General features: G+C 48.0%; 1 protein-coding gene across 1 annotated transcript in view; it reads right to left on the reverse strand.

The window, feature by feature from the left end:
* The window catches only part of Dscam (DS cell adhesion molecule), a gene marked incomplete at its 5' end in the record, with an annotated part of 531,581 nt that overhangs the window by 191,831 nt on the left and 327,124 nt on the right, over positions 1 to 12,626 (reverse strand). Inside the window, one exon of the mRNA XM_010636598.2 lies at positions 1,462 to 1,740. Within this exon, the coding sequence (XP_010634900.1) occupies positions 1,462 to 1,740 (279 nt within the window). The remainder of the gene's footprint in view (positions 1 to 1,461; positions 1,741 to 12,626) is intronic.

Here is a 12,626-nt window from a genome sequence, read left to right on the forward strand (position 1 = left end):
ACACTTTTATCTATCATTTGTGTTCCCTGACCTGGATCCTTCAGTGCAGATTATAATGAAAATAATTTGATGGAAAGTTTTGCCCTTTGAAAGCAATGCTAAGAGTCCATTCCGCTTCTAAGAAAACACTTGGGCAACTGACATGGTTGGCTCTGATTTTCATCTTTAAAAGAATCAAAGGAAAAACTCCAGTGTCTCAATTCTTCTATTCAGAAGTGTAAGGTGAAAGAGGAAGAGTGTTATGACTATCTTCAGTTTGTATCTAACTGAAGATTTATTTTCTTGCTTATGAACCCTGGGAATTTTTTTTTCAGAAATAGGAAGTAGGTTTCTTCACACAACTGCTGGCTGGGCCTAGCCTCCCTCGGCCAGTCGATGGGAAGACAGTTTCTTTTTCAGTGAGAAAGGAAGGGGAGGTGTTGGGAACACAGGAGTTGAGGACCGAGGAAGCATGGGGAATTACCCTGCTGAAGGAAGAGCCTGCTACTGGAAAATCTGACGATAACAGAATTCATCCTCCTCTGAACCACAGCATCTAGGAATTGTAAAATATAAGTGGCCGAGGGTAACATAACTTGCTAATTTCATACCATTACCTTTGCAGTATGAATGGATACTGCAGTCTTGGAGAATCATTCATATTTGACAGATTAGGGACAAACCGGCGCTTAATTCACAAATGCAGTGTGACCCTTAGTGAGAAGCTGGTGTCTTGAGCAAAGATTTGAAAGAAGACTGACTCATTTTAGGTGCAGTGAGACTATGCTAATATTTTCTACAAGTTAGACCACCTGGGTTTGATCTTCGTAAACACTGTAACACTCTGCTTCATTTAAAAAGGCTCAGGCAGCCTGCAAAAATAATAATAGATTTCATGCTAAACAGAAGAAAGGTGCAAAGAAAACCACATTTAAAAAACTATATATAGTTTTGGCAAATATGAATTTTAGAGGCCATTTGTCTAAATGATAAGTATTATTATTATTATTATTGTTTTCTGAGACAGGGTCTCACTATGTAGTTGAGACTGACCTGGAACTCACTATGTACATGCCCAGGTTGGTCTCGAACTCACAGAGATCCTTCTGCCTCAGCCTCCCGAGTGCTGGGATTATAGGTGTGCACCACCACGCCCAGCTGATAAGAATTATTATTAAGAAGTCCCATTTACTATAAATACAGTAAGGCCAGGGTTAACAGACCTCAGTCCCAGAGAATCACCGGGTTAGGTCGAAGGCCTGTGGTGTGACAGCCCCCCATTTTCACTTACACATTTCTTGGCTGCTGATTATGTGAAATACTAGATCTCAGGCACATGAAGCATTTTAGAGGACTTCTTGGAGGATTCTAGAGCCATGGTGTTGGAAAGGGACAGACCGACTTTCCAAATCCGGGTCCCGGTATCTCAGTGGGGTTGGAGCCGCCCTGGCCCGCCCAGAGCGGAAGGGGCCCTGCGCTCACCTCTCACGATGAGCTGGCTCTGGTGCTCCACAGCCGCTGCCTCGTTACGGGCGATGCAGGTGTAATTCCCGTTGTGCATCAGGGAGAGGTTGGAGATCCGCAGGGAGCTGGTGAAGTCGATGTTGTCAATGGTCACCCCGAGGCTGGCTGGGATCGGCCGCCCATCCTTCTGCCAGGTGATGGTGATGGGCAGGTCCCCCGAGACCACCACGCACGGGATGAAGACCCGCTGTCCGATGGAGAATCTCGGAAACTCAAAGGGCTGAATGAAAGGAGGGACTGAAAGAAAAAGGAAAAAGACCAAGTCATGGAGCAGAGGGAACGTGGAGCTGTGTCTCAGTCCCCTTCCCTGGAAGAGCCGCCCGGGACGCCCACCACTGGTGCCGCCGGCCCCTCGAGCCCACCCGGGGATGCGCCCTGCTCCGTGGGCTGTCTGCAAGCACAGGCAAAGTGCTGATTTGCACTTTGACAAATACGATGAATTTCTGAGTGCAAGACGTTTTTAAATTCAAGAATCATTTTTAAATTAAAACATTTCAGACCACTCTGCAGTGTAAATGAAAAGAGGGTTTGGATTTGGATTTTCCTCCAAATCTTTTAAAAACGATGTGTACAAGAGGTTCCTTTGCTGCTTGGCTGTGAATTGTACTAGGATGACTTCCCCACATCCGCCCATTTTATGCCTGGCCAACAGGGATACTCCAAACCACTTGCGAAACAGAGACCCCAGTCTTAGAGCTGAAGTGCTTCTCTGTTGCCTAGTGGCCCTGCGGGTTATGAGCATTCCTGTTAGGAAAACTTGCATCTTTATTCCATACCTTTTAACATCTTTCATTAGTGTATAGGACCTTAACTTAAGAGCTGGTGCGAGACAAGCTGTTGGAGTTGTCGTTGTTCAGGACATGGCCACAGTCTACGGCCCGGGCTGCCAGAGCCACTGCGACACCGTCGCTCTGGAAGGCTCTGTCCTTAGGTGGTACAGCCAATCACCTCCTCCCTGTACACTCTGCCTCAGGACAATTCTTCCTCAGGGAGGGGATCAGTGTTATACTGGTTAAGCTGGGTCCTGGGGAGCCCCGTGTGGACCCAGTGTGGATCCCTGTGCGCCATGGGCGAGGGGGGTTATACCAACCATCCACACCCATCAGCCTCAGGGTGGGGGCCTCCCTTCCCAGCTTCCCTCTGCTGATGAGGCCCTGAGACATAAAGACATTCGTTAGCCCTTAACTAAATACTAGTCAGCTGTTCTAGAAGGACTGCGTGGCTGAGATCAGGACCTGCATTGCTGGTCTTTGTCATGGGATTTTTTGCGTATTTCTTAAATGAAAAATGTTATTTATATGCAGGGGCATGGAAATGGCTAAGGACACAAAAGATCCTCAAGCAAGCAGTAACCTAATAAAAATCGGCTAGTGCATTGGGTGATGCTGCAAGCCGTTAAACAGAAAGATGTCCGCGGAGTCTGCTCTTTAGTCACTTAAGATTCATCCCCTTATCGGCCTGGGGGAGACAGAGAGCTGGCGGGAAATCTGCACATTCAGTCAGCCCTCCACTCATGGACTGGGGCGCGCTGTACGCAGCACCTGGCATGTTCTTGGTGAGGCTGCACGAGCAGGGCATGGGCATTGCCCGCAATGTGCCGGTCCCCGACCGTACAGCACTCAGTCTGGACACAGGCGGCGTGAGCAGCAGGGCACAGCAGGGCGCCTGGCATCACTGCTGCTCCATCACCTGCAGAGGCGGTGGGCACTGGAACTCGGAATGGCAAAAGCAGCCAGAGCTGCTCTGGTCCCCTCTCATCAGAGAAATTAAAAACCAAGCGGACGAAAACTGCCGGAGGTGCGAACACGCTCAGTCAGAAACTGCCGCGCTTCTCAGTGGGCTGCTGCAGCTTTGGGTCTACAGGAGCTGATCTGATGCAAAGACGGAAGGAACTAAGGAGGGGCTGTCCCGGGTGAGGGTGAGGCAGAACGGATCACAGCGGGGATGTGCTGGGGAAACGCCCCCGGTACCAAAGATGCCTGTGTCCTTAAATGTGCCCCTGTGGCGTGAGCGTTCGCTGCACGGCTGATGTGATGAGCAACAAATCTGCGTGTTCGTCTCCTGTCTGTTCCTTCGCGTCTCGCACACAGAAACCTGTCCGTCAGCGCCCTCGTGCACACCCTGGCCACCGACTTAGTGTCTGTCCTCTCCACGGCAGAGCAGTTTTCTAGGGCAAGAACTTTGGAACCAGACTGCCTTTAGGTCCCGCTGGGCTACTGGACAGTTACTGAACCTTCTTCAGGCCTCTGTTTCCTTGTTGGTAAAACGAATGCATGGCCCTGAGTTCTGAGAGATGGAACCCGGTGTCACAAACCCGAGAGGCGTCTACACAGAACTCCATTCACCAGCACTGAAGGTGAGATGAAGCGGTAAGCTGAAGGTCAGTGGTGGGGAAAAGGCTCGATTTCTCCATCCATTATAGGAGGAAAAAGAAATAGATGAGGTCTTACTACCCCATCCCCAAATTAGGCAAGAAAAGTTGGTGTTTTTGACCTACCCATTTGCTAATCAAACAATGTAGGTGAGCTGTCAATAACTGCTAAATATAAGACTGCCTCACGTTACAAGACAGAGGAAGGACTCAGTGCTATTTTCCAACAGTAGAGGCAAGGAGTAGCTACAAAGGAAAGAGTGTTAAAAACAAAAAACAATGAACTATAAGATAAACCAGTAGAATAGAAGGAACCGATTAGCATATATAGCGGAATATTTTTTAAACAGAGGAACTTGTAATTTGAGGAAGTACTTGAACTTCTTTCTCCTCGTTTCCTCCTCCTGGTCACTCTATTTTGTTCTTTGTGCTTTTTGAACCATGTGACATTTGAGCCTGTGTGTCTGAGTAGTTCACTTAACAGATTTGTGTTATTATTTGTTTCTTTTTGTAAGAGCTTTTTTGGTTTATGTCTTTGTACTCTGAGTAACTACATTGAAGATAACGGTACACAGTTTTAAAACTATTGTTATTCTCTTGTTTTTTGATCATGAAATTTTGTTTTGTTTCTCATAAAATAAAAAAAATCTAAAAGCCAAGTACAACAAAAACTAAACTCTATGCTTTCCATTACTCTGAAATACTTGCCTTTCTTTGGTACATGTGATTATGAGGAATATAATTCTTGTCACATAAGTAAGTTTCAGAAATGCAGCCATAGGAACATTGCAGAAAAGAAACCAGTGTGCCTTATGGCACTGAAAGCAGTGTCAACAGGCGGATGTGCGCGAGTCACTCAGTGCGAGACCCGTGCTCTGAACATCTCACGTTAAGCCATGAGGACACACGATCTGTCATCACATTTCTGTGCTAAGCCAGATGCTGAGACGCAAGCAGCGGACAGGGCGGAGCGTGAAGGCGGGGTCTGCGGGAGACTGCGGCCCGCACACCCCGCCTTTGTGAAATGAACGCGAAGTCCACACCGGATGGACTCGACTGAATGCGCTGTGCCCTGCGGTCCGCACAGTGACGCCGAGCGGCCACCCCAGCACCACGCGGCAGTGCGCTGTGCCTCTGCCGGTGCCGTTGCCACCAGCCCATTCTTGGGCTGACTAAATTTGATTAAACTGTCATCTGTACATTTCCTGTTCTATTATAAAAATTAACAGAAAGAATGTGTGATTTTTGGTCATCCTGTATTTATTTATTTATGTTTTGGGTACCAGGGATCGAACTCAGGACCTTGTGCTTTCGTGGCAGGTGGCCCTCTTGTATTTAAATAATTGGACTGGTAAATAGTTTGAAAGAAAAAAAAGGCATATTTGAATTTTTAAAACATTTTTTAAGAACAAAAGAGCCTATGACAATAATTACAATAAAGTTGCACGAAGAAGGAGGGAGTCACTGCCCAGAAGATGTGACCACCTTTTTATGGGAGGCCAAACCCCAGGCCCACTTGGCAGCGGTGTCTTTGCTTTCTTTGCTGCTTGTCTCTCTTGCCTCACTGAGGAATCACAAGTCTGCCCTAGAGAACGCTTATGATTTTATAGAGGGCCCAGAACCTTGTAGTTTGGATTCATGAGATATAAAATCGAAGGGAAGAATTAAGCCGAGCAATTAAAAAACTCTTTCCATGCTTTTGTGGAACGCTGAACCACATGTTCAAGATGTCCCCATTACCTCATCTGGCTCATTGGATTCCCAAATAAGGCAGATCCGGGTCCCGCTGACAGCAGAAGCTTGTGATATTACAAGAGCGGAGATTCAGAGTGTGACACACACCCGGTTTTGACATAACCTTTCGACAAGAAGTATGTAAATATCTGCTAAATGTCACTTATTACCAGGGCTGTGTGTTTTACACTGGAGGGCTCCTGCTCTGAGGCAGCTCGCTCAGGGCCATCCAATCCTGCCAAATGCCAGTGTGGACGCACTGTCTAAACCCTTAATGAGAACGCTAAATCAGATCGCTCTGTTCTCGGGTCTCGTCCCTTAGCAACGGATCACATTCCGTTTTTCATACAGTAGAAAAAGATGCTTACTTTCCCCCCAGATAAAAAGGGATATGAAACACTGAGAAAACTGTGGACTTGGCTTTGCCCAGCAGTGTGACCGCGATCTGGGTGGGAGAACTCCGTGGTTCTGTTCTTCAACTGTGAGAGAGGCCGAGGAGACCCAGCCACCTGGGTGTAGGCAGAGATGCACATCCTAAGCAGGGCCCTGGGCATCGGAGAAAGGCACCGGATCCCTGTCCTTCTCTCTTTCCTGCTCCTCCCGTGCCCTTTCTTTTCTAACCTCAAGGCTCACATTCCACTGGAAAAATCTGAACAAGATGTAACATGGGTGTTGGAGGCCCGAGACTGTGTCCTCGCCTTGTGGGACAGCAGTGAGGCCCCAGTCACAGCCTTGTCGGCCTAGAGCCTGGGGCTTCCAACTCCCGGACCTGAGCCTCCCTCCAGGAGACAGCACCAACTCCAGGCTTGCCCTGCAGCGGCACATTCAGGCCACCGGTGGGGGAGCAGCTGTAGCCAGAGCTGCCTGGCTCATTGTTACCAGGCCTGTGCCCGGTGTCTGTGCCCGCCCCAGGGCGGAAGTTCAGGGGGAGCAGTGAGGGGTAAAGAAAGACATGTTGGGGAGCATGAGAGCGCAAAGAATCCAGAGGTTTGAGATGCTGACAGAAGCGCGTGCCCCTCCCTGGCCTCACGTCCTGTGCTCCCTTGGGGTTCGTTATGAACTAATATCAGATGACAACTAACACTGACCTCAAAAAGATGGCAGGAGAGCCAGCAGGGACGCTCTGGCCTGCCTGCCTGCCTGCCTGCCGGGAGGGAAGAGCACTGGAGGGTGAAGCCCCCGTGGCACGGTCATGGTGACCTAGAGGGCCTATTTCCAAGGCTTCTTCCTTAAAGGGCTGTGTCTCAGGCATCTCAGAAGAGCCCAGGTTACAGAAGCAGAACATTTAATAGTATCTATGTTTCTCTAGGCACCGATTAGAAATGACACCTCTGACTTTCTGCAACAGAATTAATTAAGGTTCTCAGGTATGTGTAGAGAAATTCACATTTTATTATCCAAAGCTTGTTCAACTGAGAGGTCCACCTCTCTTAAGGAGGATTTGGAAGAGAAATGAGCAGGCCAAAGTTTGCAGAGAGTACTGGGGATCAGCCACATCCTATAAGGAAACATTTTCCTCTACAGTCAGAGAAAAATAGCTGGACCAAATCACCTGTATTTTCTTTAATTTGAAAACGTGTGAGGTCATCGAGCCTGCTGTGACTTCAGAAGCCAGTCATGGTCAAAAATAAAGAGAATGGGTGCACCTGGAAAATAAAATGTGGCCAGGAAACAAACCAGACACACAAGCTTAAACAGTGCTCAGTATCTCTCCCTTGAGTGAGGCAAAGGACAAGGAGAATAATACAGACAGGGTACCCGGGTGCAGGGGAGGGATCTCTTGTAAGGTTGTAGGGTGAGGAGAGGGGAAGGGGAATAAATAAAATAAAGATGGGCCATGTAAGGAACCTAATACCTCAACGAATGTAAACACTGCATGCCGTCACATAAGCTAAGATTAACGTCAAAAGGGGAGTTGGAGGACGGGGGAGGGAAGGGAAAGGGATTAAAAAGGAAGAAACAAGCTGGGGTGTGTACTTGTGACCACTCCCCAAGACGGCTGTAAACTGCATGAACTGGAAACACGTACTAATAAACCTAAAAACGAAGAGGCCTAGTGATGCTCCCGTGTATCTTATATATAAATACATGTACGTGTGAGTCAGATATCGTCCTGACTCCTGGGTTGCACTGAGGCGTGATCGCTGGATTGCATATGTGCTTCTGTTTTTGATTTTTGGAGCAGCCGCCAAAGGTCTTCCTCTACGACCGTACATTTACCCTCTTGCCAAACACTGCACAGGGCTCCTCTTGTCCACGTCCTTGCTAGAATTTGTTATCGTCTCCCTTTTTTGGAACAGCCATGCTAACAACAAAATCACACAGACAGAGTTCGCGGCTGGCACCAGGAGGAGCCCGGGAGTCTGCGGTCTCAGCATACTGACCCCGCTGTCACTTGGACGTTATCCCTGCTGCAGATGCCGCTGGGATAAAATACATCTTTTCACACACTCCATGGTCCTGGAAGTTTTAAAGGTGGGTTGGGCTGTTTTATTTTCTAGTGCTATTTCCTAATGCATGGGGCTTCTCCTGCATAGAGTTATTGTCCTTATTTTACTCAATACGGATTCCAATAGGGCCAGTGCAGTGCTAAATCTTCTCAATTATTAGAACTGAATGTTGTGGTATTTTATGGCTAACATGATCTACGATTATTCATGAGCTAAAGAGACCAGGAGCATATTCTCGACAATAATACACTTGGCCAGCATTCCTGCTCGCTTGCTGGTATCTAACTGACTCCACACGGCCGAGTCCTCCTGTTCTCCTCAGCCCCACCTACGCCCCTGGCTCCAGCTGTCAGCTTACTGTTACTGACGCCCTGCTCTAAGTTTTCAACGGAAAGCTGTGTCTCGAGCTGCACACCTGCTAGTTCCGTCGTCTGCGAATGTCCTTGTCTCCATGTCCCGGAAGCAGCTCCAATCCCAAACCCAACCCACTGCGGTTCCCCTTGGCCTCAGCAGTCTTCAGGCCCAGCTTCTTGGTAGCGGCGGCAAATCTCACAGGTGAGGAGCTCGAAGCAGCCAGCACGTCCTTCGCTGTACCTTCTGGTGATCTCCAGCCACTCGGCAGTTGTCTGCTCTGCTCCCCTTGTCCTCCGCCTGATTTCTTCTTCCACACATGTTAAGCTTTGTCGTCTTACAGCCTTTACACCATGTCCCGAGTGTTTTTCTTTTTTCTTAATTTTTAAAATCTATCTACAGTGCAACCCCTTCTACAGCTACAGCAAAGTGATTCCCTAAAACGCTGTGGTGAGCGGGTCTCTTTCTTCCGAGACCTCACCCGGCAGCTGCCCGCACTTGGTAAGAGTCCACCCCTCTGCTTCCAGATCATCTCCTGCAGGTTTCTTTGATGAGCCTGAGTGGAAATCAGCGCCGTCCTCCCTGGTCTCCCCACTGCTGCCCAACTGTAGATGCCCCGGAGGCCATTCTTAATCCCAAGTCCCCAGGCCACTGGGCGAGGCTGTCCCCTGGCTGCGTCTCGACTCTGTCTCGTCTGCTTCACCCCTTTCTCTCCACAGGCCCTGGCTGCGAGACACTCCTTGAACCCCTGCACGCTGAGTCCGCACTGCCTTTTCCCTGCAGAGCTGCCTCAGTCTGTGGGCGTGAAGCAGAATGCTGTGCACCGCAGACAGCAAGGCTGGGTCTGCCTGCCCCGCTGGCCTGAGCACGACGCCCCCCGTCCACACTGCTCTCATTCACCTCAGATGGCGAGTGGAGAACTCCTCTCCCGGGAAGCCTCTGTATGAGGAGCAGCACCCCGCTGCCTTCCCGTGGAACAGCGGGGAAAAGAGAGCAGGCAGAGAAGAGCTGAAGGGTTCTTTTCAACAGCTGCTCATTACTTTAAAGAAAAAAATTGGTTTACTTGTTGGGAGCAAGTCTACACAATTTTTGGGAAAAAAATCATTGCACAATTAAATTACAATTTGGGGGCTGGGGATTTAGCTCAGTGGTTCCACCACCTGCCTTGCAAGTGCAAGGATCCAAGTTTGATCCCCGGTACCAAAAACAAGCAAACAAACAAACAAACAAAAAACAGTTAGGCCCAATTTTCCAGCTATGGCATGTTGAGGCATAACTTGATTTTTGCCTCTGGTCGCAGCTAGAGCTTCAGTGGTCCTGTGATGCTGTGACACTCTAGATTACACGAGCTGAAGACATCCTGGGAGGAACAAAATCTTCATCTGCATAGTTCCTCATCGTTCTAAGATCATTGCTGACCTCTGAGTCATTTGCTACTTCTGTTGCTCCTGATGTACGAATGAAGCCGTGGCAAGTTTGGGAGCTTTTGTCTTCGATCAGGCCCAAAGCTCAGCATCTTCTCTGAGTCTTGATTCCTGTCTTTATTATTAATCACCTTGTGCTGTCGTGGCTCACAGGAGACCAGGACTCACTGACAGTTCTGGAAATGTCCCCTCTCCCTGTTCACAACAGTTTTTTCTTTGTTACTGTTGTTGTTTTTACCCATTAAGCTGCCCTGATTTCAACCACGGTCTGAAACTGAATGTTGCAATAAATCAGGGATGAAGTAGCCAACTCTTCTATGATGAGTTTTAAACTAGAGTTCTTATGTTGGATGCTTATTTTGGATTGGCAGATGGGAGAAGAACTATAGAGACAATATGACAATGAGGAAAGAGGTTAAAAAAATAGCTTTTTTCCTTAAAAAGTTGCCTAGAATAACCAAGTAAATCCACACAAGAAAAAAATAGTTGAAATGCCTTATGAATACAGAAACACCTCAGCACAGTGGAGTGTGGGGTGGGCAACGGTAAGAGGAGGTAAAGGCCAGCTGGCATGTCCTCCAGGACTTTCAGGATGGATCATCTTCAACGCTCATCCATAACACTGCCCACTGGTGTGGACACTGGGCAGAGGTGGACACTTCTGAGGGTGAGGACAGTGAACTCCAGGAAGATGTTTTACAGCTACAATCAGGTCACACCGAAATAAAGAGCACCTCATTACCTCTTTAACAGACAACTTCAGCGTTCGTGAGAATTTCCAGTTCATCAGAGTCCCTGTGGATGGAGGAGAACAGGGGACACGTTCCCCCAGTGAGGCCAGCAGTGTGTGTGCAGCAGACTTTCAATACAGTGGTCATTGTCTGCCGAATCTGAGCTGACCCACGATGCGAGTCCTGAGGAAAGGCCATTTGAATCACTGCAGATCGCAGCTCTGTGTCTTCTGTGTGGCCGTGTTTCATTTTGTTTTCATTTGTGCCGGTGTCTGACGTGACTCTAACTGGAGGGGTCCGACGACAGGAACAAACAAGGTTCATGCGACGGCTGGCATGGGTTTTAAAACTCAGCTTCTTTTTCTAATTAGCTCCTTGACTAGGACTGGTAGAAAGAGCAGAGCACTGACTTGAGAAGTACGTGTGACAACCTTGACTTAGAAGACGTCACCCCTCTCTAGAAGGCTGGTTATCAGTCATTCGTGATGTAATGGGGCTGTATTTTCCGAGTAAAGCAGTGAAATCGTCACAGTGAAGACAAGGGCATGATAAAGGTAGGTGTGGTGTTTCCACAAAGCTGTAAACAGCTAAGTCATGGGGACAAGTCTTAGGACACTGCCCTGGTGATACAATGAAGGCACGCTGTTGAACACTGAAGGGAGGCCAAGAAAAGATTCGCCCCATTTGTTCCCTCCATACTGTTCATTCTGATCGGCATAAATCCATACAAAACTTAGCACAGGGACCTCCTGTGTATTCTTGAGGGCCAGCTGTGCATCCCCAAACAAGTCTCTCTACTCTGCCGAACCTCAGTTTCTACACGAGGAGGACTCAGACGAGATGACTTTCAGCACGGACACACTCGGTGTCCTCAGCGCAAGGTTCAGAGTGGGAACCTACGCATTTCCTCCCCACTCACATACAGCTTGAGAAGTAAGGACCAGCAAAAACAAGGTGCTTTGCCCTCAATCCTGAATTAACACAGATAACAAGTGACTTGTTCTTTCTTCAGTAAATTCACCAACTCTTTCACAACAGCTTCTACAAGGAAATTGGGTGCACAGCAATAAAACTGTGTGTATTTCTAGGAGAAACAGAACTTCCCATGAGCTCCCCTATCAGTGCCTGAGTGAGTTCCGTGGAAGCTAAAGAGAAAACAGAAAATAACAGAACAAATGGAAAGCAGGAATGAGCTTGGCCCACGTAACTCACTATGAGATACATTAAAGTAAACGTATGTGAATGTGGATTAAAATCATACACACAAAGACAGGGTCTGATCAACATCGTGAACAAAAGGCTCCAGGGAGCCAGCGATGAAGAAGCAGCAAAAGATCCACCAGAAAAACCCGAGGTAGAAAAGGGGAGGAATGACATTTTTTCAGTAACATAAGGTAGAATTCAACACAAAAACATCACTATCACAGAAAATAGCTGATCAATAATTATGTTCAGTAATATTAACATCTTTTTATTTTTATTTATTTATTTTTGTACTGGGAATTACACTCAGGACCTTGAACTTGCCAGGCAGGAGCTGCACTGCTGAGCTACATCCCCAGTTCATAACAGTTTTTTTTAATTGATCAAAAAAGGGGTAAAAATAAGCCAAGCTTTAGATGAAATAATAGTAAGTTAAGCCAGTGCATGCGAACAAATCTATGCCTTAGCCAACTCGAGGACAAATACGCACTGTTCTAAAAACAGATGACGCATCCAGAGTGGAAGGGTTACTGCTTTTCATGTCACAGAAAGAGCTCGTTCCGAGAGCCCCGTCGTGTGATCTCCGATCATGGAGAAGAGATGAAAGCATGTGCCGTCCGCTCAGCAGACGGTATCAAGCCAGTGGACTCAGCCTGTGGGACGACAGAAATGGGTCCGGCCGAGCACAGACTGCAGACCTCCAGTAGACAGTGGAAATGCAGACAGAACTGAAGGGAAACGTGAGCTCAGGCTCCTGCAGTGAGAACCGGGGAAGGAGATGCCGAAGCACAGAGGCGGATCCCAACCCTTCCTAAGTCGTGAGAGGCGCGCTCTTGCTTTAAAGAGCGGCAGAGAAGCA

The sequence above is a fragment of the Fukomys damarensis genome, unplaced genomic scaffold, assembly GCF_012274545.1.
Source record: "Fukomys damarensis isolate Sample0158 unplaced genomic scaffold, DMR_v1.0_HiC HiC_scaffold_24, whole genome shotgun sequence".
Lineage (NCBI taxonomy): Eukaryota > Metazoa > Chordata > Mammalia > Rodentia > Bathyergidae > Fukomys > Fukomys damarensis.